This window comes from Taeniopygia guttata, chromosome 4A, assembly GCF_048771995.1.
Source record: "Taeniopygia guttata chromosome 4A, bTaeGut7.mat, whole genome shotgun sequence".
Classification (NCBI taxonomy): Eukaryota; Metazoa; Chordata; class Aves; order Passeriformes; family Estrildidae; genus Taeniopygia; species Taeniopygia guttata.
In genome coordinates this window covers 11129191-11156253 of record NC_133029.1, presented here as the reverse complement: position 1 = coordinate 11156253, position 27063 = coordinate 11129191, and the positions used below count along the sequence as shown (strand labels likewise).

Sequence of the window (27063 nt, the reverse complement as noted above, 5' to 3'; positions counted from 1 at the left end):
CTTCCAGATTGTTTATGTTTGGCTCATACCATTAAATGGAATTATACATAGTATTTCTTCCTACACCTTTGTGTTCTGTTATTCCACATGACCCAAGCTGGAACAGCAAGAATAAAAAGCAAAGATTAATTTTGGTTGGGTTGGTTTCTTTCAGGGTTCAGATGGCACCACAGGAATACTTGGATTCCCAGGACCTATTGGCCTTCCTGGTCCAAAGGGTAAAAAATCTTTCACAGTGTATATGGCCTTTCATTATATACAGTCCTAATATTAATGACACAAAGGAATAAGCAGTGTTTTGGAAGTGTCCAGTGCTCTCCAGTGACTGGCTCTAATACATATCCCCTTGTAAGAGGCTTCTTTCAGACAAGACCTATACCAAACCTAAATACCTTATAGTCCTCTGAAAGTTTGGTCACAGCACTGTGTGAAGCCTGTTGTACAGTGCAAGAAGCATCCTTTTCTCTCATCTCCTCGTGTCAAAAGTGCAGGATGTTGTGCAATTACCTGTAAATGTCTATCTTGTGCATTTGCATTAGTGGATCTGCATCCATTGATGGGTATAAGCATTGTCAGACTCAGGTGCATTATTTACTATTGTCTTTGTTTGCACCATGAATTTGAAATATAACAAGGTTTATTTTCTTAAACAAGCACTGTAAACTGATGTCCACAGGCAATGACAGGATGGCCTTTCCTTCCTTTTCCAGGTGAACGGGGAGAGTCTGTTGGTGTTCCTGGCATTGCTGGACCAAAAGGAGAGAGAGGAGACCCAGGGTTTCCAGGTAAAGTAGGCCTTGGTTGCTCACTTCAAGAACACAAAATTCTAGAGACTAAACAGATTGACATTGCCACATTTGGGTATTTTTGTAATGCTGAAAGTGAGATTTGAGGAGTATGCAATCCAGATGGGCACAAATCTGGATGATAATGAACACATCTGAGACCAGCCCAGTTCTAATGCTGGGTTCACTTCACTTCTTGAGGAGTGAACTTGCGTTGTCATTGGCACCCTGGGAGACCAGCCCAGAGCCCAGGCAATGGCTGAGCAAACACAAGTGCTGCAACCTCAGCATACCATGTTTCTCACCCTCTTCATGCCTTCCTCCAGTTTGACTTTATCTTTATATCCTTTTAGGAGAGAGGGGGAGAGAAGGACTCAAGGGTGAACCAGGCTATCCAGGAAACACTGGGGTGAATGGACCCAAAGGCAGCCCAGGAGATCTTGGCCAAGAAGGCCCAGCAGGTATTGGACTGAGCACCTAAGTTCTGCAGCTCATGTTGTGACTATGACAACCTCACCTTGATGCTTCCTTAGCCCTGTTTGGTCTGTCTCAGCTGAGGCTTAAACAAGAAGTTTGGCAAGAAAACGGGAATTTTCTTTGGCAGTAGTGTAAAGTGTCACCTTGTCCTGCTGGTCAAATATGGTGAATCCTGCAACACTGAAACCCAAAGGAATCCCATTAACAAATAGGGAAGATCTCAGATAAAAGCAGTAGCAGCTTCTTTACACCTCTTTCATTGCAACGTTTTTGTCTGTTCCCTCTCTAGAGCCAAACCTACCCAGACAAATTCCTACAAGTGTCTTTGGGTTGTGGGGTAATTAGCAGGTAGATTCCCAAATGTAAATCAAGATCGAAGGTTGAAGAACAGTGAAAGTTGTTATTGAAATGTTTTATTTGCAAAAACAATTTAATTATCTATTTGTGTGTGAACTGTTCATGTGTTACTTAGTGGATGATGAAGAATGTCACTGCTATGATTAAAAAAAACCCCATCTAATAGTTTGATAAGTGTGATGCTAATGGTGACATGAGAAGAGATTTGGATCTGATTTTGCTTTATTTAAATAGTAGTTTATTCACTCATCTTATGACTTAAGTGCAGGAACAGAAGCTATAAGATGGAGCTGTGAGCTGTTTCAGCCTGGTCATGATGTGTAGTACAGGAATATTTTTCTGCTTGCTTTTAGGAATCCCTGGAAATGCTGGGCTGAGAGGAACCCCTGGCCCACCAGGACCCCCAGGACAGCCAGGATCTGTTGGATTCCCTGGAGCTCGTGGAACAGCGGGACCTAAAGGTAGATGTGCAATCTGCACATGGAAGGAGAATTTAGGTCAGAAAAGCAGTATTTTGGCCAAGTGTCTCGGGCAGGCAGAGTGTGACCGGCCAGCTGTGCGTGGGAAAGAGCTCCTTCTTGGCAACCTTGTGCAGGCACCAGCTGCTGGGAATGAGCAGAGGAAGGGTTGGAAAGGAGGGGCTTTCACTTGGTTTGAATCACTAATAGGTGTTCTGCAGGGGGCAGTGGGAAGAGTTTCTGTGAAGGGCACTTGTGTGAAGGAAGCCTTTACAGCTTTATGTACTGTGCTCCCATGGGTCAGGTTTCTCTTACGTGTTGTCTTCCCCATGAGCCATCTTATGCATTTCCCCCTAACTAGATTGTTTGCCCATTTGCTCATTTATATGTTCCCAATGTCTCCTCAGGCTTTCATGGATTTCCAGGTTTAAATGGTCTGAATGGCTTGCCAGGCACAAAAGGGTCTCCTGGAACACCAGGTAAAGGAAACGTGTAGTAGAAGTGTGATAGCTAGGGAAATATATAACTGATCCACCATGAGAGCAATGTGTCCCACAAAATTCCCCTATTTCACCCAGTTCTGGCTTTAATTATGACCTGAAGAAGGACCTCAGGATACTGAAAGTGCATGAACTAATTCTTCTCCAATGCCAGCAAGAACAGGATGCAGCTTGTGGAGTTGAGGAGGCTTTTCTGGTGATGGTTCTCCTTGAATTCCTGAAGGATTGTGTCACTTCTGGAACACTAATGGAATGAAATCATAAAACTCTTTCTAATGGATGCTTGATTTGAGCAGGGCAGCACCAAATGCTTGCTTTGAATTGGACTTAGCAATGAAATGTTTCTGTACTGCTTTTCAGAGCCCTCCATTATATGGAGCTCAAGGAAGGCATCAATAAAATCAGAAGCTGATTTCTTTTATTCGTTTCCAGATTCTGCTTTTATGGAGCTTTTGCTGGATTTTTTCAAATTTTGAATCATATGAAATGGAATGCAATTTTGTTTTGTGAACATGGTTTTACTAAAGTAAAGAAGTGAAGAAAGACCTTACCAAAAAGTCTTGTTTACAGTCATGTTGTAAAGTAACACCTAAGATTTGTGGCAGCTGTTTTATGCATAAAAATGGCTAGACTTCATGTGTACAACTCAAACAATACCTGTGTTTTCTTTGTTTAAAACATTAGCAGAAGGTAATGATTTGTAGCATATAGATCCCTCACAATTTTCCTGAGAGAGCTGCTTTTAGTGTATACTCTTTCCAGAGTGGCATTCTGAACACCTCCCTGCAGCTTTTCAGGGAGCCTCTGCCCTGCACCACATGTGCCTGTGTGCATTCTGCAGCAGTCTGTGCAAACTGAACTCCCTCCCTGTGTTGCAGCATGGAGCCCACGAGGTTATTTAAAGACCAGCAGCTTGAGTCTGGTGTGTCCTAGTGAGAGACACAGCATACATCTGGCAGCAGATCCTGTCACAGGACTGCTGTGTTCCCATTCTTGTGCAAGAGCTTGTGGGGAGACCAGAACAGTCATATGCTTTTCTCTCAGCATCTCACAGATTGTTTAAATTCACTCTGCACAACCAGAGTAACATGTGAGGCACCAAATCACCAATTCCAGCTGCTCTACTGAAAACAGCAGAGACAGTAATAAATGGCTAGTTTTTAAATCACCACTAGTTTTCTGTAATAATTTGACTGCTATTCAGCAATTTGAATGGGCTCTCTTATATTTGTTAACCATGTTTAATTAGGTCTGAGTGAAGCTGGACTGAAAGGACCTGCAGGCCTCCCAGGTACAAAGGGTGAAGAAGGCTCTCCAGGCTTGGGAAGAGGAGCTGCAGGATTCCCTGGACCAAAAGGCTCATCAGGAGACACAGGTAAATACTGGTGTTCTGAAAGTAGGATGTATTGCAGCCGAGGTTAACGGGTTGCATGGTCAGCAGAACTACCAAAGACAATTCCTAATACCTCAAAGGTGGTTAGAAGCTTAACAGGCAAATGTGAAATCTGATGTTGCTCTGTATTTTGAGAAACAGTTGGTTGCACAGTTCTGAAAGTATCTATAGCTCTCCTGAACAGCACAATATGTGTTGTTTCCCCTCCTGCAGTGAGATGTCTCTTTGTTCTCCTCAGTATAAATGCTCCCCAGCCACTGCTTCTGTCAATGTCCATGAAGATCCATGAAGACCTTTGGTTGTCCCTCACTTTGTGTTTCTTATTCTAGGTCCCCCTGGTCCTATGGGCCTGCCTGGCCTGCCAGGAACACCTGGAGTTTCTCTTCCATCTGATATACGGGGCAGGCCTGGCGATGCTGGTGTTCCAGGCACTGAGGGGAGTTCAGGTGTGTGTGCTTTGGAAGCTTTGTCACGGTGGCACCAGTACCATTCAGCACCTCACAGCCTTGGAGAGGCTGAGACTCCAGTCTTTCCCCACACAGAAAGAAATGCTGGGGATAGCTCCAGAATTTACCTTGCCCCAGAAATAGATTTTGCCAATTAACTCTGTTGTCTCTAGGTTTTCCAGGTCCTCCAGGACCACGGGGGCCCCCTGGCCCAGCTTCTGACCAAGGTGACACAGGGACTCCAGGTTTCCCTGGTGTTCTTGGCTTGCGAGGCATTAAAGGCGACATGGGACCCACTGGTCCAGTTGGGCTCCCTGGAGCATCTGGATTCAAAGGTAATCTTGCCTTGAAAGGATCTGGGAGTGGTTTGGCAGCTGTCATCCTAACAGTAGGAATGGTTTTTGGGTGGTTAGTGTGGCCTCCTCGTTCAGCTGAATTTGATGTCTCATTATTTCCATTTGGCTCCTGCAGATTTTACCTGCTGACTCCAAAAGCAGCAAAATGGGGCCAGCTCCAGGTGTTTTCAATGTGTCTCTAGTTATTTTTTATCTCTTAGCTTGTTTTTTTTTTTTTTGAGTAGATGATGTCCACCTGCAATGTTGCTGTGCTTATTGACCCACTTGTGCTCTCTAGGCGAGGACTGGAGTTGCTGTTTCATCCCAGCTGTCCTGTATGTTCAGAGGCATTAGTGTGGTGGATTTAGGTCTCAACAAGAGGCTAAGAGGATTGTAGGAGTTCAGAGATGTTGTTCTGAGCTGAGGCAGGGATCATGTTGATTTCTCTTTGGTCTCTAGAAAGGAGGCCAGAGGGCAGCTGCACACAGGGACTCCAAGAACAAGGTTTGAGAGACACCACACAACTCAAAAGCCAGGGCAGGATGGAGAACCACTGCCAGATGAGCAGCTGTCTGCTGTCTTTGTAGGCTGGCAGATCCCATCCCTCTGTGCTGTGCATAGAGATGGATTTCAAAGGGTAAAGATGTGTGCTCTCCAAACCCTGTCCCTGGGCTACCCAAGGAAGGGGAAGAGTACTTTCAATAAAGTACAGTCAGGTAGCAGTGGAAATTCTCGTCTTGAGGCTCTGCAGCCCTTGTGGAATGTGAAATTGGGCACAGACTGCCTTGAGGGCTGTGGTTCCCTCCATCTCAGAGCCCCTGTGCTCTTGCTGCCATCAGTGAGAGCCACAGCTGTGGGTCAGAATTAGTGCTTAGGCCCAGTCTTAACTGTGTGTCTTTGCAGGTGCAAGAGGTGAGCCTGGCCTAATGGGGATGCCAGGTAAAGATGGGCCTCCAGGGGATCCTGGTTATGCTGGGCTGAAAGGTGAAATGGGCCAGCGAGGTGAGTGCTGGAGGATTTAAAAAGCTGTTGTTTATAGTACCTGGTTTGGACTGGGGGTGACTGCAGAACTCCCTTGATGGGCTTGTTTGGGAGACTCTTGATTTCTTAGAGACTGAATAAGTTAGAGCTTGACATACTTTTTACAAGATACTCAGTGGTGATGTGCAAAGATGGTCTTAATTTCACATTTCTCTCCTTTGTGTTAGGATTCACATCAAATCTGTATGGTTTTTTGTGGGGTACTTATACATCCTTTGCCCCATGTGCAGGTCTTCCTGGCAGACCAGGGCCTCCAGGAATAACCCCACAGCCAGAAGAAGTCATAGCCCCTGCAGGATTACCTGGTCTGCCAGGAATTGATGGTGTTCCTGGCTTTGATGGAGATCCTGGATTCCATGGTCCAGCTGGAAAACCAGGTAAGAAGTACACTCAGATCACCAAAATGAAATTCTTCTGGAAGAAAACCACTATAAAATGCATTAGGAATGTTTACAGGGTTTTTTAATTAAGGAAATAATTCCATCAAAATGCATACAAATATTATATATAATGTGTGATACTCAGCTGCACCTCGTAATCCTTTTACAGACAAACAGATCAGGTGGAGTCTCTTTTGGAGGTGGCTGTTTATTAGCACAGCTGGTGAAGAGTGAGCTCTTGGTGTGGCTGCTGACATCTTATTTCCCTTCTGGAATATGATTGCAGGAGTCAAGGCAATAGTATGAGGAAATAATGATACTAATAACTGTATTTTATTTCAGGCCCCAAAGGTTTGCCAGGAAGATCTGGTTTGAAAGGACGTGATGGCTTACCTGGAGCCCCTGGCATAGCTGGAGATCCAGGACTTTCAGGTGCCCCAGGACCACAGGGATTTGAAGGTAATTTTATAATCTGGGGAGCACAGATAAAAAAGAAGCAAACAGTAGAATTGTGTTTGCTTAAAGCTTCTGCAGAAACCATCCCCTACTCCCAAATACCTTAGGAAAGCCAGGGGGTTGTGGTATTGTGTTTTGTATCTGTAATGAAGGAAATTAAATCTTCAGTGAGGAAAGTTTTTTCACATGTCCTTGTTGATGTCACAGCTGGTGTTTCTGTAGGTGCAATTATAAACACCTTTTGGTTTTAATGTTTTGTGGATGTGGGAATGATCCTGAAGATCTAGAAGAGTTAAAAAGTATTCACAGTAACCATAGCTGTGAGGCTTGGACAGGAGAGGAAAGGCACAGTGAGAAAGAAGAGGAATATCATCAAGAAGAGTGCTATAGCAAAAATGAATGAATGAGGCTTTGGGTGGTGCTTTGAGATCCTCAGAACTGCTGTACTGTGAGATGTACCTAACACAGGCACCAGAGTTGTTGGGCAAAGAAAGAGAACTAAAAGAGGAAGGGAGTGGGTGGGTGGTGCTATGAAATGGCTGCTTTTGGAGCTGTTAGTAATTCATATAACAACTATTTAGCTTGGGCTCCTCGTTGTACAAGGCTGCCATAAGCAATGCCAGATGGGGTACAGAGCCAGCTGATGTGCACACTGCAGTAGTGATTCCTCCTCTGTTTCCTAGGTGCTGCGGGGAAGCCGGGGCCCCTCGGTTTGCCGGGAATGCCCGGCCGGAGCGCGGCCGTTGGATACACTCTGGTGAAGCACAGTCAGTCAGAGCAGATCCCCCCGTGTCCCATAGGCATGAACAAGCTCTGGGATGGCTACAGCTTGTTGTATGTGGAGGGGCAGGAGAAGGCACACAACCAGGATCTGGGTGAGTTGACAGAATTCTCTCAAGAATGAACTACACAGTTAAAAATTACATTTAAAAAGCCATCCTGGGGCAGTGCAGAGGGCTGTAGTGGAGCTGGTGGCAGTTGGCTTGGGCAGATCTGCACTGGGAGCGGTCACTTGTGTCACTCGTGCCATCCTCATTGCTGAATGTTGGTGTGTAGGACTTGGAGTGTTTGGCAGGTGCTTGGTATGACTACTTCTCTCATTTTTCCAGGTTTTGCTGGCTCATGTTTGCCTCGCTTCAGCACCATGCCTTTTATTTACTGCAACATCAATGAAGTGTGCTACTATGCCAGCCGAAATGACAAGTCCTACTGGCTGTCCACTACTGCTCCCATCCCCATGATGCCCGTGGACAGTGTCCAGATCCCACAGTACATCAGCCGCTGCTCTGTGTGTGAGGCACCTTCCCAGGCTGTGGCTGTGCACAGCCAGGACATCACCATCCCACAGTGTCCCCTGGGCTGGCGCAGCCTGTGGATAGGATATTCCTTCCTTATGGTAAGGTTACTACTGCTAATGCAAAGGCAGCTTCAAACGTTTCCATCTCTCCTCTCTAATGAGGTCACTGAGACTGTGTTGTGTGAGTTACTTACAGGAACCTGGAACCCTGCCTCTTCTTGCCTCAGTGCATTTCTTCATCACCTGAGTTGCTGTAGCTCTGAGTTTGCTCTGTTTAGCACCTGCCCTGATCAGTTTTGGTGGTAACACTGCTGCCTAAGTTCTGTATCACCACGGATGTTTGTTCTGTAAACCTTTAAATGTGGAAACAGTAATTCAGCTACAGTATTGACATAATCCTCTTTCTCAGTGGAAAAAGTTTTCCATTGCACTCTCCTAGAAGCTTATTAGTGTAAGATTATTAGAAAAACATGTCAGCATTATTGTTTCCAAACTTTCCCAACTTTCAAGTGAAAAGCTGGTTTTCCATTATTCCAGGCCTGCATATTCAGCCTAAGTATGTTCCTTTCCTCTTTGCCTTCTAGCCCCAACTCAAGAGACAGATACACATAGCCAGGGTATAATTTTGGTTACTGTTTACCTCCTTCTGTTCCTTTGATCTGACTCAACTTGCCGTCTTTATTTCAGCACACTGCGGCAGGGGCGGAAGGCGGAGGCCAGTCCCTTGTCTCGCCTGGCTCCTGCCTGGAGGATTTCCGAGCTACTCCATTCATCGAGTGCAACGGTGCTCGGGGAACGTGCCACTACTTTGCCAACAAGTACAGCTTCTGGCTGACCACGGTGGAGCAGGAGCAGCAGTTTGTCAGCGCTCCTCCCTCAGAGACTCTGAAAGCAGGGCAGCTTCGGACTCGTGTCAGCCGCTGCCAGGTGTGCATGAAGAACTTGTAGGAACAAAAACGCAGTTACGGGAACGGTCTTTGTTACCCCACATTAGACATCACTGACTGGAGAAGGGTAAATTCACAAACCTCTTTTGTGTGTGTTTGATGGGTGAATCAAGACAGCCAGAACTCTACAAAAATCAAGTTTCAAGTCCAGGAATTTGTGCGCAGAGGAGGGAAAGACCAGTGTTCTGAAGCCATTTTTTAAATGAAACATGGTGCTATGTTTTTACTTTGAAGATTTTTTTCCCCCTCCTTTTTGGCTACCTCAGAAAGTCTCAGTGAGTTCCTTACTCAGACTGAAGAGCAGCTGACACCTCGTACCACTCCTCTGTCCAAGGCACATCCACTCGTCACCCAGAGACTTTGCCTAAGCTATGCTTAATTAGTGTCTTTGCAAACAGTATTTGGTCTGGTGTAAGGGAGTGGAGACTCATTCTCCTGTGAAACACAGAACTAGCTAAAATTTATCAGGATATGCTGGGTGACTTGGCAACTATGCACTAATGGTTGATAATGGATTTTAGTAAAATTGAAAAAGGAATGATTTGCTTTGCTTATTACACAGATGGAACATTCTTCCCTCCAGTGACAGGCAACCAGTTCTAATCAAGCCTGCTATCCACAGCTGACCTTAATGCAATTTTTCATGTGAAGATAAATCCAAAACACCTCTGCCATTTTTCATTGCTTTCTATTGAAATATATTCCAGGTCTGTTGGCTTCAAGGTCTGTCTTATCTCCTTGCAGCCATACTTGTATTAGCCAACATTTTATTACTATGAACATAAATTTCCTTTCTGAGGCAGCTTTGGCACACTTATTTTCAAGCTTATTATTCAAGCAGTGTGTGTTTGAAAAGTAGAGCCTTTACTAGATGGCATACAAGCTTATGTAGATACAGGAGTAAGCAGCTATGGGATGTACATTTTTTACTCCTGCAGTCACCATGTGTTGTATACTGCTTCCTCTGGGCTTTATTGCTGTATGTTTAAAAAATTGTATCTCTACTGTATGCACTGTTAACTTTCCTTCAGGGCGTAATTAAAGAGAAGTGCCACTAATTGGATTTTCCTTGTATATTTTAGGGGATATCCATGACAAAAGGTATGGTTATACCTATAATTAATTCATTCAGTAGGACTAAACTTATTACCATTACCCTCTCTGGAGCAAAGTGTGTGAAATCCTTGTCTATTGACATTCCAGGACATTTCCAAGGAGTGCCTTGCAAATACACTGTCCCCTTTGCTTAAAAATCTTTAGAATAAAATTATTCTGAATATTATTATTAGTGCATGACTGAAACATTATTCTAAGCAGATGATAATCAGTAAAGATGAAAGTGTTATTTCCATAACACATTATTATCTTCATAGATGGAGGTCAGAGCTCTCCAAGTCCTGGAGTTAAACCACACAGAGATGAACAGGGAAGTTGAAGAACAATGTAGTCTTTCATCTCACTTAGTCCAAATTGTGAAAGAGCAGCAACTGCTTTGGGTGTATTTTGCAAATATCTTTAAGGCATTTTAGCACTCCTGAGCAGCAGTCCTTTCCTGCAGGATATCCAGTCTACTTCCTAGCTGTCCTGGCACAGACAGATCATGTTGGATTTACATCCTGGGTTATGCACATGCAGCTTTAAAACATTTGTGTGCACAGAGCAAAGCTCAAGACATCTGAAAAATCATGCAGATAACTAACAAAGTACAGTGACATTTTCAGCCACGGGGTTCCCGTGGTGCTACAGAGTCTGGTTGGTTAGGTCTTTTATCTGCAGTGACTCAGCTTTATTTTTGAACATGACACATGCAAGCACAATTCATTTATTCCCCAGGACCAGAGCTTTATGCATTTTAAGCACCACTGTCTTTAGAGAGCTGCTTCTCTGGAAGTAACCAGCTCCACTGCTGTCCCTGTCCGAGCTTCCATCCAGTTCCTGTCAGGTGCAGGGAACAGGAATTCCAATCACCAGCTGCTCTGCCATCAGCCCCATTTCCATCCAGCTGTTTACCCCTAACCAGAATCCTTCAAGAGCTCTGCAAGGCTCAGGCTCCTCTCTGAAGAGGCTAAGGGTGGCTTGGGGAATAAGCACCTGGTATTCCATGAGGGTATTTTATTTATTTTTTAAGCAGGTACTGCTCAAGTCTCAGCATTTCAGAACAAGGGCTTATTTTAATTTTTTGTCTGGGGAGAGGAGAGGGCTGCAACTGATGTCATAAGCACAGTAACATCATATATTAATGAAGAAGAAATACTTTGTTTAAAATAAAACCTAAATCTGAGCAGCTAATCCATAGAGAGGGGAAGAAAAGGATATTTTTCCTACATGTTTAGTTTCCAAACCATGGCTAATCAACACTGAAGGCAAACAAGATGAACTGTGCCCAGGTCATGACTATTTTCCTGGAAATCACACTGATCCTGAGCCAGAAGTGCAAGTGAGAGGAGACTGCATTCAAGCTTTCTCTGCATGGTCATTTATTACTGAAGATGAAAGTGTGCAATTCACGTCCATTACACTATGGTGACAAAGGGATCAGAATGGGGACTGTGATAGTAAAAAGGAACTGTAGAATGAATTAAAAGATCTTTACTTTTATTCTGAGCTGGTTTTCTTATAGCTGCTACAGAGATACTCTTTCTAAAAAGAAACAAAACTGCACCGGCTCTTCTGATAAAACTGGAGAATTAAGGCACTTTTACCAAAACAGATTTCAGAAGGCAACAAGTCAAAACCCAACAATTAAGTAACCTGCATATGCCTATATATTAAGTTTTAAAATAACCTGGGTTATATTTAGTTCACACAACCAAATTAACAAAATATAGCAGCATACAACCTATGAAAAGCTAAAGAAATTTATTAGATGCACAGATAAAGTGCAGTAACAGAGATACTTGTGTAAATCTTTTTTAAAATAAATAAGGTACAGGTAAATGACCTTTGACTCACTTTAGCTCCAAAAGAAAAGTCAGCCTAAGTTTTAATGATTGAACTTTAAGGTCAAGGTGAAATATATCATACCTATAACAGTGGTTGTGATCTGTATCAACTATTTGAGGCTCCTGTTCCTCTTGAGGTCTCCCAGAAACAGGAAGGCTATTGCAAAATGGATACGTTAGACATAGTTCCTTTCACAGAAACATTTTTGTCATAAAGTGTGGTTGCTCAAATACATGTTAAAATATTTAACAAGGAAACAATTTTCTCCTGATCCAGTTGATCTTTTAAACAAGACAATGCATTTTTTCTATGATGCAGCCCACAGGAAGGAACAGAAGTAGACATCCTCCTTAACTGAAGACTCCTGCTTTAAGAACTAAACTGTTGCATTATATGAGAGCAAGAAATATCCATTTTGTTATTCCTTTCTCCAAACATACAGCCCACTGACAGACTTATTTTTTGCCTTAATTTCAGAGGTCCATTTGTCTTCAAGAAAGACACACATTAAATAGAGTTTCCCTTTCAGGGTCTTATGATAAAATCTTTCAGTGCCTTTCCATCTCGGGAAGCTCTTTGACAGAAGGAACTGTCCCTGTTGGAGTTTTGGATGATACCAGGTGTTTGTGCTCTGTTATCCATGATTTCAGGCACTTTTGGGCTAACATGGCTGTGTAATTTATGTCAATGCAATAATATTAGCTATATGTTCAATACTCAGAAGGGTCACCACAGTTTCCTTCATACACTCAGGATTTCAAATTCCTCTTCCAACTCAAATAGCTTGTCAGTAGATTCAATGAGTTCTGAAAAATAAATTAAACAACTTAGAATGTAAAGACATGACTGATTTTGATTACTAAAAAAACCCTCAAACCACCCCCCCCCCCCCCCCCCACTATCCTTCTGACATACTACCTTTGAAATATTTTCAAAGATTTAAAAATATGTTGTGCTAACACTTGTAAATTGGACACAGCCTGTTTGGATAACTGATACTCTTACAGAGTAAGGCATTTAATCATGCCCAGTTATTCCAGCTGTGCTGGATCTCCTGCTGGCTGAGGAGCCCCACTCTGCTGCCCAGCATCACACCAGTGGTCCCACACCTGCTCCTGTGGTTGTCACTTCTGGCTTGGTTGGAGGTATGAAAGGAGGCCAGTGGGGTGGGTGCTTCTGGACCAGCTCAAACATCCGCAGGCTCTGCTGCTTTAGAATCTCCTGAGGACAGAACACAGACCAAAAAACTGCCTGCTTAATTAAAGTCATTTTTAATACTCCATATCTATCAAAGAACAAAGGCTGTAAATTCCTGTTAGGTCAGGTACTTGCCCTCATGAATCACTGCTTCACACATCTGCAGTATTGTCCTACTGCAGACATGCCTGGAAGATGGATCTCTTAAACTCCTACAAGTTATCAGTGCATTATAATGAGCTTTTATATCCATACATCTGTAATTTTGTTTACAGATGGAGCAAACAGATACCAAGAACACACTTCTGCCTTTTAAAAGTAAATTACTTGCTTGGACCTCTCTGTGTTCAAGTTTTCTGTTGATCAATGGGAACAAAATACAGATCTATCTACTTTAAAAAATCCAGCAGATTTTGGTAGATAGGTTTTGATCAGGAAAAACAAGTTATTATTGAAGCAAAATTTCACTGCTATCAGGTGAGCTCCATCATATCCTCTGTTTCAGTTATTTGCAAATGGCTTTCTGTAGCCTTTTATAAAATAAATGCTTTTGGTTGGTGGTACTTTATATTCACATTCCTATTGCTTAATATTCCAACTGCTTGCTGTGTTTCTCAGTAAATTACTGGGTATGAGCCACTAATGCAGTACTGCTAACACAAGACAAACTCAGGAAGGGGGTGCATGCACTTGTTCTCCCAGTGCCGGGGCTCAGGGCTGCAAAATGCTCAACAAGCTCCATCAGCAGTGTCAGCTCTCCCTGATCATTAGTGCCACCTTCACCAGGGACCATTTGATTTGCAGGCCAGGAATTTCCATTAGCCAAAAAAAGAACAGTATCCATGATTTCATATAGAGCAAAAAAATACAGTAGTATTACCTTTTGTACAAGACTACACCAGTTATCAAAATCACATTCTTCTTTGCAAAAGAAGCCCTAAGGAAAGAATACACATAGTAATATTAAATACAGTATGTCAATGAGCAAAGATGCTGTGGTATCTATGTATGAGTTATATCTCAAGTGACAATCACCCATAACCCAACCAAAGGCATGAGGATCAGACTGAATTTCTTCAACTACCACAGTATTCTTGTGATCTATACTGGATGACTTCTCCAAATATTTTCACTTGAAGATTTGTTGATTAAATAAGCTCAGGTAAATATCTTCTCGAGAGCAGCCAAGGCACCGATGATAGTGATGGAATAAAATAAGGAAGCCTGATTCAGTGCCTTGCCTTGACTTTCTTAGAAAGTCACAGACTTGGAAAAGCTCTGTGTTACCCAGGCAAGAAAGTTAATTGGCTCCCCAGGATACAAACAGTTGATCTAAAATTAATGTATCCTATGCAGTTCAACTACTATGTGTTGAATTTTAGATTGCAGAAGAGTGCCCTGGGATCTTGACTGTGATCAAGGAAACATGTTGCTGCCCTTACCAATGCAGACAGGTATTGCTTTGAACAAAGTACACACATTTATTATTTTCTGACACCTACTAAAGCTACTGAAGGGTCCAAATTCATGATCTTCATTCTGTGTGGGGCTTGCTGGCAGTGGAAGCTCTTGTCATCAACTGTGCCATTTTCTTCCGAATCTACAAAACTCTGAGTGGTGTGAGGGTCCAAGTAGATCAGCTCATTGCCTGGAGGGGTAAAATCCATATGGTGATAACAAGCAAGAAGCAGCAATAAACACTTATACCATCCAGACTTGTAAAACATAAATTGGATCATCAGCACAGTCTGTATCTCAACTCTCTAGCTAGGGAGTCTTTAAGAGAACTGGAAAGCCAGGCACAACAGTATCCCACAGGGCATTTAGTGTAATTTTCCACTGTTAGCTTTTAGGGTAGATTTTAAATATTTTTTTTCTACCTTTGTCACACACTTTCCTTTATCTACATGAAGTCCAGTACATTTTTTAAAAATCTCAACTGCAGTAATCCCTAACATTCCTCAGATCAAAGATACAGGATGACCACAAATCCAATCTGTAATCCCATTAGGCATTCACCCAGAAATTGAACAAATAAGTCTGACTAAAACAGCTCAGGTTTTACAAAAGAAAGAACAAAATATCCACGAAGTTACAGATCAAACCAGGGTAAAATACGAAAGACTGAATTTAGGATCAACTATTGCATTAATTAATAAGTACATGGAAGAAGGTTAAAGACCTACTACTTTGAGAAAAAACTGAAAAATATAAGACAATAATTTAAGAAAGCCAGGAAGCAAAATAATAAAACAAGACACTCTTCACTAGAAAGTATTAATGATTAGGAAAAATACAGTATTTAAGCAGCAGTGACATCTGACATTTGTTGAATGCTTTCTTAGTGTCTTGTTCTTGCGTATATCATTCCATATTTTTACATTAAGCTTTTCTGCTTCTTTTCTGTTCCTGTAAGGATGGTCTCATACTGTTCCTGAAGTGTCTGAGGTATGTTTCTTCTTCTCCATTCTCATGCTTGAAATGCTTACTACTGCCCCTTCCCAAAGAAAATCCTTTCTCTTTCAGTCATATGGATATTTGGAGTAAGTTTCTTTCTTCCTTACCTAAAAATCCTATAAAATAATAGGCATTATTGGGTTTCCCTCCTAATGCTCCCAAAGACTGTGGCATCTTAAAGCATTCCTAGGAGTCCAAAGAGAGAAAAATTAAATTGATTTGTTTATTGATATACCAGATACCTGAACTTTTTCACATACACAAACAAGTCACTGAAGAATCTCTTACTTTAAATGCATCAATATACACTGGATTGATGTGATTAATCCCTAGCCGGAGAGGGATAATGAGCAAGAGGGGTTTCCAGCCTGGGCACAGTCCTGCTGTGTTCTTGTTTTGGCCAAGAGCACTTCTGTGCACATGTGCACTGCTGTGGGCAACGCTGCTGCTCTGGGCAGGGGACCAGCACATCTTCTCTGGGGGAATGAAAAGAGACATCAGTGAATGCACAGAGGAACACAGAGCAGATCTTTCAATCATGAATTAAATTACTTTTCCAGACAACTTTACAGAGCTCCTGCTTTAAGACAAAAGGAGCAGGGCATGGAAATTCTGACTACTTAGTAGAAGTAATTTTGGCAGTCAGAGTATGTGCTGGCAACATTAGTGAGACGTGGGAAAAATGAGGGGATGAATGTTTAAGACTGAAGTTACATTTACAACTCGCAGTATTAATGCTGTCAAGCTCTGCCTGGGAGATGATATAGCAGAAAGGAAGCATTAGGAATTCTTCAGGGAGCTCTTCAGACTAAAGTAGAACCAGGCTGTGGCTAAATACCACTTGTAAACCCATCCTTCTTACAGCTGTAAGCTGAAAATGGGCCACATGTTTCTGAAGGATCTGCCCCTCATTTCCCTTTTTCCTGACAAAAGCAAATTTCTGGTAAACTCTGTATTACAAGCAATTCTCTGTATTTTTGCATACTGCAACTTTATTCCATTGCTGGAGTAAAAGTTAAGGTAGCACAGACCCAACTCCACCTTCTCATCACATGGTATGTGAGCTGGTCACCAAAAATGCCTCACTGTTCTGTGCTAACTTTACTTTGGGAAATCTCAAAGCTGAGTATCCATTTCCTTTATTTCTTTTCTTGCCCTGGCAAGAAATAGGGATGGTGCCAATATGATTTTGCTCATATACATTCATGAGAGTGAATTCAAATCAAAAATTGTCACCAAGGAAATAATCACAGAATCACCAAATCATACAGACCAGAAAAGACCTTTAGCATCATCAAATCCAACCACTACCCTAATACTCCCAGAAGTAGTTTGTTCAAACAATTAAATTTGCCATGAGCTTGTGCTACTCTTTAATATCTGCTGAGACACTAAAGCAGTCCTGTTTCACTTACTGATGTCTTCAATGACCACTGTATTGTCCATAGAAACATAAACTGCTAATGAATTCCATTCATCAAATAAAGCAAGCTTCCTAGAAAACACAGAGGCAATAATTAATAAAAACTTACTAGGACCATGAGGGTAGCTTTTAACTCAGAACAGTTAAATGGTTCTTGAAAAAAAAAAGGCATTTATTTGGAAAAAAATCTTTTTTTAAGTCTCCATGTGATAAAAAGATAGTTTTAATATATTTAGAAAAAAATAATAATGAGTGGTTCCAGGAAAAGTACACACACTATACCACGTGAAAACTGTTTTGTCCTTTTGCCAAAGGCAGGGATAGTAACAGCTCAACCACATAATTAGGTTTATTACTTTTTATTGTAATTAACAGATTCCGCTGTGGGATTCTGCCCATGGTGCCTAACATCATGTAGAGAAGAAAAAAATTCCTATGCCAGTTTTTCCACATTACTCTGTGCTTAAGAAGTTCTACTAAACTCAGTGGAACTATTTCAGGTTGTTAAAAGCCAGAACAGCTCAAGATTTTGGCACCCAAAAGTTAGGAGGGTGGCATAATAGCACACAGTTTTCTGTCCACTTAGTGTGACATCCAGAACTCTGAGGAAGGGTGCACAGGCAGTGTTGGTTGTCTAAAATAAACCGGAAAAACTGATGTGCGAATCATGAAGAATTTGTAAGGGAAAGATGCTAAAGGGGCAGAGCTAAAGCCAGGACATGCTTTAGCTCCTTTTTGTCTCCAAAAGTGTCTGTCCCAGGGCTGCAGCAAATGGCACCCAGAACCTGCAGTCCAGCTTCCACCTGAAATCTGGGACCTTTCCCTGTCCCTCAGCAAAGTCAGCTCTGGTGAGGCTTCCAGACTAGGAGGAGCTTCCACGTTTCCTCAGCAGCCCCGGGTAGCACTGCGCGCTCTCCGAGCTCAGCTGCCCCGAGGGAGCCCTGCCATCACTTACTTCAGTACTTGAGCAACTGTGTTTGGTCCAAACCACTCTCCAATGGACTTCCCCTCTCCAACACCCATCTGCGCTGTTTTTGGAAGGGAAAACACACAGAGGAAAAGACCACAGAGAGGCTGGTCACAGTCGGTGTCACATAGCATGGCCTACTAATATCTTGACAAACCCTCTAAAGCAAGTGCAAGCTGTATTAAGCAACAACAATTATTTTCTCAATCTATATTCTTTTCAAAACTTAATGACTGCTAGCTCCCTTAGAGGAAGTTCCTTAGCTGTAATGACAACTACAAATATGTCCTTACTCACAAATTACAGCAGTAAGTTCTATGACTGTCTATTTTAACACTATCAACTCTGCTAGCCAAAACCTGCACACTTTATCAAGAGCTAGATTCTAGAATACAGATTTATTTAGGTCTTAATGAATAACATTTCTGAATTATTACAATTCATACCCACTTGCATACATTTTTATTTATGTATAAATATATATATATTGTCTTCATAATCACCTTTTAAAAATGTTTCATTAACTTACTTCAAATGAGAAAGTTTCAGTAGACAAAAGGAAGTTCATGTGTGTTCTTACCCATTTGGTGGATGGAATAACAGCAATCTTTTCTATCCAGAAAGCACCGTAAGATTCTGTGATATTCTTCTGGTTGTTTTTTGTGTTTTTCCCATTGCCAATCTTTCAGGAAAAAAGTTATACATATTAAAAAAATAATGTTTTCATTGTACTGATCAGATTTCTAGATGGCAGAAAGCCATACAATGAGATCTTAAGAGATGATCCATCTCTAATATTTACATTTTATTCAGAGATCCTGGAAGTCACACCTTGTCATTTATTATCAAGCTGTCCTTTATCATCACATGCTATTGTGTGAAAATTGGGAAACTAAAATAACAACGCCAACTGCAAGTATATCCCGAGTGATCACTGCTGAGAATTGATAGCTATTGCTCTATGTGAGCTTCCAAGACTTTAAAACTATCTGTTCTGTTTGGACTTTATTAGATTTGCAAGCATTTGTAGGATAATAAGAATCATAAAGCAAAATCCAAACACAATGCTGGCCCCCTCCCAAAGCAAAATCCAAACCATAGCTTTGCCACGTGAACCTCTGCTTCTAACATAAAGTAACCTCATGTTTACTAACAGAGAAACATATACACAGGGCTGATGCCATTTAGATCCATACTGCAAGTTCAAGGTCTAGTTTTTCTCAGGTAATATGTTTGTTTGCCTACTCTTTCAGCTATACCTTTGCACTACTGTTCTGTTTATTCAGTTATTAAAGTGGCAAATCCACACATCATGCTGCCATGGAAACCGCATGTGAGGATCACAGACCCGCCACAGCAAGGTAAGTGACAGAAGAGTGTCACACAGAGCAGACCTACGACACTCACCTGTGACCCTGGGATATGGGGTGTTAGTACAGGATTAAGCAGGCACTAGTAGGGTCTGCTGTGGGGTGTGGACTCAGGCTGATGATGGGTGAGTGGTTTGGGAAGTACTTTTGTGTGCTATCACTGTCACTGCTGACACTGTCACCCTGGGCTGGCATTTTGGTGGCTGTGTAATGTAAAAAGGGGAAAAGATTTATAAATAACAACAGTGGGATTCCCTATTTGTCCTTCCTCTGTTTTTGTTTCTCTGCTTAAGGCTGACATGATTTTGCCCCATCAGACAAGAAGAGTTCACTAAAAACTTTATCAGGGCATCACAGAGAGTTTCATTAATAAATTTAGGTTTTATGCTTTTATGAAAAACGACAACAAAAATGAAACGGCCTCCAAATAACACAGAAGTTGCCTCAGCAACAGTACTCACCTCTTCCTAAATGTCTGCAGATGAGTGCCTGGGCCAGCATCATCTGCCCACACCTCAGCATGCATCCCCAGCCCGCGTCAGACGAGGGACCGGTGCCTCCTGGCAACAGAGGTGCTCCGTCAGCGCGGCTCTGCACAGAGGCCAGCCCTGAGAGCTCCCAGCCAAACCCCTGACAGCTGTCCCAGCTTAATCCACACATCATGGATATGATATTAAGCTGTCCCAGCTTCAAGGCACTGAGCCAGCCCCTCTATCCCCACAGGGCTGCTGTCACTTCCCTGCTTGCCCCACAAACATGAAGACCTGATTACATACAGGTACAAGCAAATATCGCTTTTAATAGCTTTAATCTTTTGTTTGCATACACAGTTAAGATTACGAGCAAAACATTCTAGTACTGTAAAAATAACTTTTCAGTCCCTAAATGCATCATCACTAATCCTGCTAATCCATAACCAGGCAGCTGGAATGCTGCATACTTACCAATAGGTGAAAACTTTCTTCTATACGTGAACCAGAGACGAGCACTTATATCCAACAATAACTTAGATTTGTCTGAAACAATTTTAAGAGGAAATAAATTATTAAAAGAGAATTAAAACTGAAAAATTAAAATTATCCCTGTACAGTCAATACGCAGAGTACAAGGAAGGCTTCTGTAGCTTTTACATAAAGACCCTTAATACTTAAAACATTTTTTAGCAGTTTTAACACAGAGAGTTTTTGCAGACTGCTAATTAAAGTTAACTTATTACAGATGAAATAATTATTAGCCAACAAAATTTTATAAGGTGTTTGGAATGACTATGCCCAGCCTGAGTAAAGCAACTCTGGAGAACTATCCTCAGGAGAGAACTGGTAAAGCAGGTTAAGAAGTTCTACGTGCAAATCAACATGGAATTATACATTACCTCCTAACCCAACAGAAAGTAATTTTAAGAAAATGGTAATAATGTCAAATTGAAACCTCTTGTTTTTTCTTGTTTGTTTAAACACATGCACTTACGGATTCCCCAAAGGCTCTGAAGAATGCTTAAGAACCCTATTTGCTGCATTTCCCCTTAGCTGTGGCTCAGACTGGCTGGCTTTTCCAAAGGATTCTCCAGCTGATCAAGGCTGCATCCAGCACCCCCACTGTCCTGAACACCATGCCTGCACTGGTGGCCACTGCCTTTGACATGTAACACAGGAGGATGGCCCTGTCTTCTCCCCAGGGAGCAAAACTCATTTCTGAAGTCTTATTTTTATATAAATACATTACTCTGCTTTAACTTTTAGGTCATGTATTTATTTCCACTAAAATGCAGTATGTGCCATAGACTAACTTGTTATTTGAAATATAATTCTAGTTGCAAGTAACAGGCTGTGGACAGCATCCCTCATAGGCAAATGACATCAGTAATGCTGAACATTTCCCAAATGTTATTTATACATTTCTTTCTGAGGCCCTGACGTTGTGAAGTGACGAGGCTCATGTCTGACAGCCTCTGCTATGAATGTGATCATATTGCAGGAATTACAGTGGAAGCACATTGGCCTTGGCTCTGGTTTCTGTACAGCAGGAATTCCCCTGCTTACACCTGGTGTCTCACTGATGAAGAATAAACTTCCCTCATGAGACATTTAGGGAACATAAGGAAATCAAGAGCTGCTGCTGCATGTGAATCTATGAATATTCTATACATGTTACAGATAATTTAATTGTAAAGATACCTGTGTTTAGGTGGTGTTGCCTTCCTAAAATCCACACCGGCTCATCAGTTTCTGGAAATTCTTCTAAGTAGTCTGACAAAATAGTGATCTGGTTTTCATACCTAGATAAAACTGAACAGGAATACACAACATTTAAACTCCATTTTATCCCGTTGTTCTTTTATGCACAACTTGGAGCTCTCAAACTGAACTAGTTTGTAGTAAGTCTTTGCAGCCTGTGGGGCTTCGGAGCAGTGCTGCCAGCTGCTTTTTAATTGTCTCCCTTAAAAGCTGTTCTGACACTGAAATAGCCAATGCCTTGGTTTTTATTTAGTTCCTCAGTGAGTGCTGAGAGAACACCAGGAATAACACTTTTAGAAGCAGTCTCACTGAAGCCAGTGACAGAAGTTCAGGATGACTGCAGCGAGGATGAGATTTGATTCAAGATAATGATAAAAGGAAAAAAAAAAATCAGGCACCACAGCTTGATCTGAAACATAGAAAAAATACCAATCAAAGTGATTATGACCTCATGCTTAATGGAAAGCATGTGAGAAGCGTTAGCAAGACTGGGCTTTACTTTCGGAACTGGAGATTTGAAACACTTCAGAAAAAAACCAGATGTATTAATGTTATTATTCAACACCACATCTGTTTAGTGAAAAATAACAAATTATAATTAATACTATACAGTCTAACAATTTTCTAGATCATTAAAATGGTGCTTTTTGGAAGAGTGCAACAACCCTTCAAGTATAAAAAATTAATGTAAAATCATATATATTAAGTAATATTCAATTTTAAAAATATATATATTCCAACAATCAAAAGGGAGCTGCAGCACCCTCTGGCTGGAGCACCGAGGCCACTGCCGAGCCCCGACGTTCAGCGTCCCCGCAGGCAGTGATTAAACGCCAGGACGGGCTCCTCTAGGGCTGGCAGCTCAGCAAAACAACTCCTCGCACCGTGCTCTGCACCCTCCGACAGAAATGCCATCGCTCACTGCACTCCGAGAGCAAATTGTCCGTGTTTTACTCCAACGACTTAAGACACTCTCGACCCTCGAAATCCAACCAGAGGCACCTGCCCCCCCTTCGCAGCCGCTGCCGTACGACACCTCGGACCGCTTGTGCAGGTACGGCCAGGGCTCCTTTCCCTGGCCAGCGTCTCCTTTCCCCTCCCGGCGCTTTCCCCGGAGCTGCGGGGCAGGCAGCCCCGGCTCTGGCCCGGGCTCAGCCGCCCCGCGCCCCGGCCGAGCCCCCCGCCCGGCCCGGCAGAGGCCGCGGGACCCCAAGCGCCAGGCGACCCCTCAGGGCGGATCGCGCCGCGCCGCCGCGCCGGCCCCCGCCCCTCAGCCCGCGGGCGTCTCCCGCCGCCGGCCGCCCCACTGCACGCCCGGAGCCCCGGCCTGGCCCCGCAGCGCCGCCCCGCCCGCCGTGCCCGCGCCCCGCGCCCCTCACCGGCCTCCATCCTCCCGCTGTCACCATCCTCCTCCCCTTCGCCCCGACACGGAGGCACAACACGGCCGCGCCGCGGGGCGCCCTGGGAGCTGCAGTCCCGCCGCCGGCCGGGAGCGCACCGCCCCCCTTCCGCAGGACTACAAACCCCAGCAGCCCTCGCGGCCCGAGCGGCGAGAGGCGCAGGCGGGCAGGCGCGATTGGCTGGACGGGGCGCCGGCGCCCTCCTGATTGGCGGCTGGCGGTGTTGGTCCCGCCCCGCGGGCGGGTGGCAGCATGGAGGGCGCGGTGTCGGACGTGGCCGTGTGTAACCTGGCGTTCGCGGGGCGCCTCGAGGAGCTGCGGGCGCTGCTGCTCCGCGACAGGGCCCAGGCCACGCGGCCCGACCAGGTCAGCCGGCCGCGGCCCCGGGCGGCTCCTGCCAGCCGCTGCCCGTCCTTGCCCCGCTCACCGCTTCCCTCCCGCAGGATCACCGCACGGCGCTGCACTGGGCCTGCTCGGCGGGACACACGGACGTCGCGGACCTCCTGCTTGGGCTCGGCGTGCCTGTGAACGACAAGGACGATGTGAGTGCCGGGTTCCCCGCTGCGGCCGAGGTCCGGGTGCGCAGGTGCTGCCGGCCCGCTGCTGTGTGGTTCCAGTGCGGAGGGGCCCTCAGAGCGGCCGGGGGCAGCGCCCGGGGCAGTTCCCGGAGGCCGCTCCCGGGGCCGCTCCCGGGGCCGCTCCCGGGGCCGCTTACGCCGCTCCCTTCTCACTCTCCTGCCCCTTCTCCCGTTGCGCCCAGCGCCGCGTCCGGCACTTGGGCAGATCCAGGCTGCTCTGTGTGCGCGGGAAGGCAGGGTGAAGTATTCCGCATTTGTAAAAAGGCGTGAGGAAGAGATTTGAGACCTGCTTGTTGTCCCGGAACTTTAGGAACATGTGCTTATGAAGGAGGGTGCAAAAAACAAGGATGTTTGGGTAGTTCTTGGGGTTTCACGTTCCCTTTATCTCTGTGTGATCTCTCAGATGTGTTTTGCCAAATCATGAGGCACCCTGAAGATTTCTCACATTGGGGAAGGTCTTAATAAAGCCGCTGCAGGTTCAGTTATTTCACACTTGGAAGGGAGATGATCTGCTCCTGTTCTAGAGGAAGAGTTGAAATATTTGTATCCAGTACAAAGCATCTTAAATGTCATCCATAGAGAATGAAATGTCTCATCAGTGTAGAGAGTAGGTTATAGAAAAAGTTGCAGAAACTTTTTTAACACCCTTTTCTACTACTGCTGTTTGTTCTTAAAAAGGCACTAGTGTAAATTCTGCAGAGACAAAGTTCTGCAAGATACCATGCACAACTGCATAGCAGAGGTGATTTCTGTCGTTTAACTGGCAGCTTTTTCCAGATACTGCATGCAGGCATGTAAGAAGACATGAGCCTTGTGTCTAGTGAAAATCAGTAATATTTTAGCTTTACACTGGTAAGAGCATGAGCAATCCTAAGTAGTTCAGGTTTGTCTGGGTTATGCATTATCATGTTTTTCTGCCTGAAACTCATGGTTTGAATAATGTGGATTTCTTCTTGCCTCTGTAGGCTGGTTGGACTCCCCTGCACATAGCTGCTTCAGCAGGCCGTGATGAAATTGTGAAAGCCCTCATTGCTAAGGGTGCTCATGTAAATGCTGTCAATCAGAATGGCTGCACCCCCCTGCATTATGCAGCCTCCAAAAATAAGCAGGAGGTATGTTTACCTAAGCTACTGGAGCTGGTGGTGTTCTTGGAAGAAGAATTTAGGTCTGTTAAGCCCACAACCTCCTCCCGTGCTCCTTTCTCTTTCAATATACTCAGATTGCTGTCATGCTTTTGGAGAATGGAGCAAATCCAGATGCAACAGATCATTTTGAATCCACCCCGTTACACAGAGCGGCAGCCAAAGGAAACCTAAAAATGGTCCAGATCCTTGTGCAGCACAACGCCACTCTGGATATACGGGACTCTGAAGGGAATACTCCTCTGTAAGTAATTTTTATTTTTATTTTGCTTAATATAGCATAATCTTTGTGAAATGCAACTCCATTACTTCAATGTCTTTTTCTTTTTATAATTTTTTGTTGCTGCAAAATACACTTTTGCTTCCCATCTCTATGCAATTAAGGAGTATTTGAGAAAGTCATACTTAATATTTTGCCATAGTGGTCAGTACATGCATACTTTAACTTGTGTTACTGCATCCACTTAAAGAGTGTAGAACACGTTTTTTATTAATCTGGAATACATTTGTTGCTGCTACAGGGTAGAAAGTGAGCTAATGACATCAGAGTCAGAGGAAACTGGTCTTGCAGGCTGGTCTACTCTGTCCTGCCAAGCAAGAACTCATTTCAGAAGCTTTTCTTCACCTCTCTAAAGAAAATAAGTTGCAATTGAAGTACAATCAGCCCAGTGTTTATTGTTACCTTAGAGATCAATTTGAATCTGTAAGGGTTACAGATATTTTGAAGTTGGTGTCAAAACCACAGTGGAATTCAGATTTTGCTGTGAATAAGATCAAGCAGTAAGTTTTAGCTGTACATAAACCCCAGTATGGCCCTGGAATGCACACACTTCTTCCTAGGACACTGTGCCAAATGGAAAAAAGCATTTGCTGCATTTGCAGTAACTCATTATTTTGAAGCATCAAATTATTATATAACTCAGAGTTATTGCAGTAACTCATTATTTTGAAGCATGACAATTTATTTATCACCTTCAATTTAATAGAGGTTGCCATTTTCCATTCTCACCATGGATTATGTTCTCTTTAGCTTTGCTGACTGCATAGCCAAATCCTAACCCAAAGACCTGTCTTAACATTGCAAGGAGAGCAGCAGGAGGAATGTTCTTGAGTTGCTTAATGATGACAGAGGGACTGGACAGCAAGCTTTGGAATCTGTCTAGGTAGTTGGCTGCTTGTGGATTTGTTGTTCTCAGATGTATCTCCCCCCAACATTCACACTGTCATTTTGACATGGTGTAATTATTGCTCTTTAAAAGCTTGGACAGTTTAACAGTGGCTGTGGGTTTCTTGTTCTCCCTGCAGTCATTTAGCCTGCGATGAAGAGAGAGTGGAGGAGGCAAAGCTGCTGGTGTCTCATGGTGCAAGTATTCATATTGAGAATAAAGAAGAGCTGACCCCTCTGAAAGTGGCAAAGGGTGGCCTGGGAGCCATCCTTAAAAGAATGGTGGAAGGCTAGAGCGGGCTTCCCACTTGAGTCTCTCTCCTGTTGCACTTCTAATTAGGATTGCAAACTTCATATTTTGATAGCTCATCTAGGATGTCACGTATGGTATCAGCATGGTAATGAAATGTTTTTATTGAAGCTGTCCTTCAAGTGCAGTGCCAAAACAAGTCTTTGTACTTCCTGTTAATTAAATAGTTCACTGATTTTAAAGTATTTTTCAATATCTTGAGTTTTCTTTCAGTTTACAGTGTGATGTGTATAAGTGTGGTGTTCCTTCTACTTCAGATCTCAGTTTAGAATTATTTCTTTCAAGAAACAGGACCAAAAATGTTTTAACCATTTAAAGCCAATTTTTATTTTCTTCTAGAGTCTTTGTTTTTTCTCTTAGCCTTTGTGATTTTTGTGTGGGGTTTTGTCTGTGTTTTGTGGGTACCAATTGTCTTTCTCCAGATGATTCTAAGCTACACTGTATTTCTCTTTGTAGAATGCAGTTTGCTTAGTTTCTTAGATAATTGTATCCGTTTTGCTACTCGTGGTGTATTATGTGAAATCTGAGTGTTTATACCTGTTCTGTTACTGGCTGTTACCCTGTTTTTCCTTGAGTCTTTAAATACGTGTATTTGATTAAGTGCACTGGACTGCTTGCAGAATGCAGGCCCAGTTTCAGGGTTCTCTCTTCAAATACACTGTTTTATAGTGGATGGCTCTGGATACTCCTCTGGGATGTACTTCAACTTTAATATTTTTCTTCTTGTTCCTTTTGTAGGTTTCTTTTTCTGTTCTCTTTTACTCCCATATGCAGCACTGACACTTGCAGATTACCATATTATTTTGTAACAGAAGCCTGGTTTAAACTTTATTTACTCATAGGAAATCCTGCTATTAAGTTATTACAAGGCAGAGCTAACAAGATAGAGCCTGAAATGTGTCCTCCTGTCGTGATGTTGTTAAAATAATTTTTGGCATCAGTGGATAGATTTCCCCTTGAATAAAGAATGAAATTCTGTGAAATAAAAAACTTTCCTAAACAACA

At 43.2% G+C, this 27063-nt stretch overlaps 3 protein-coding genes across 5 annotated transcripts in view; 2 read left to right on the top strand and 1 right to left on the bottom strand.

The window, feature by feature from the left end:
- Positions 1 to 10034, top strand: part of COL4A6 (collagen type IV alpha 6 chain) — a 110270-nt gene extending 100236 nt beyond the window's left edge. For both annotated transcript variants that reach the window (XM_030272304.4, XM_072929146.1), the window contains 14 exons: positions 155 to 218; positions 711 to 785; positions 1139 to 1246; positions 1973 to 2080; positions 2485 to 2556; positions 3827 to 3952; positions 4300 to 4416; positions 4590 to 4751; positions 5655 to 5753; positions 6023 to 6169; positions 6515 to 6631; positions 7312 to 7503; positions 7738 to 8024; positions 8613 to 10034. In XM_030272304.4, coding sequence (XP_030128164.4) covers positions 155 to 218; positions 711 to 785; positions 1139 to 1246; positions 1973 to 2080; positions 2485 to 2556; positions 3827 to 3952; positions 4300 to 4416; positions 4590 to 4751; positions 5655 to 5753; positions 6023 to 6169; positions 6515 to 6631; positions 7312 to 7503; positions 7738 to 8024; positions 8613 to 8873 — 1935 coding nt within the window. In that variant the 3' untranslated portion in view covers positions 8874 to 10034. The remainder of the gene's footprint in view (positions 1 to 154; positions 219 to 710; positions 786 to 1138; positions 1247 to 1972; positions 2081 to 2484; positions 2557 to 3826; positions 3953 to 4299; positions 4417 to 4589; positions 4752 to 5654; positions 5754 to 6022; positions 6170 to 6514; positions 6632 to 7311; positions 7504 to 7737; positions 8025 to 8612) is intronic.
- Positions 10035 to 11325: 1291 nt separating this feature from the next.
- Positions 11326 to 22959, bottom strand: ATG4A (autophagy related 4A cysteine peptidase). Its single transcript, XM_012573159.5, has 13 exons — positions 22843 to 22959; positions 21404 to 21514; positions 20174 to 20245; positions 19691 to 19789; positions 18440 to 18541; positions 17848 to 17920; positions 16885 to 16964; positions 15758 to 15945; positions 15577 to 15655; positions 14515 to 14660; positions 13893 to 13949; positions 12925 to 13036; positions 11326 to 12621 (listed from the first exon to the last, which is right to left on the bottom strand). The coding sequence occupies exons 1-13, from the start codon at positions 22850 to 22852 to the stop codon at positions 12557 to 12559; spliced, it is 1194 nt and encodes a 397-aa protein (XP_012428613.5). The 5' UTR covers positions 22853 to 22959; the 3' UTR covers positions 11326 to 12556.
- A 109-nt stretch (positions 22960 to 23068) lies between these two features.
- On the top strand, positions 23069 to 27063 carry PSMD10 (proteasome 26S subunit, non-ATPase 10). Of its 2 annotated transcripts, XR_003960304.4 has the most exons (6): positions 23069 to 23229; positions 23307 to 23405; positions 24407 to 24553; positions 24661 to 24827; positions 25614 to 25746; positions 25889 to 26124. XR_003960304.4 is itself a non-coding variant. In XM_030272306.4 (5 exons), the coding sequence occupies exons 1-5, from the start codon at positions 23116 to 23118 to the stop codon at positions 26040 to 26042; spliced, it is 681 nt and encodes a 226-aa protein (XP_030128166.1). In that variant the 5' UTR covers positions 23070 to 23115; the 3' UTR covers positions 26043 to 27063. The 2 variants fall into 2 exon arrangements, 1 of the variants encoding a protein (XP_030128166.1); XM_030272306.4 differs by lacking the exon at positions 25614 to 25746 and having other exon boundaries at positions 23070 to 23229; positions 25889 to 27063.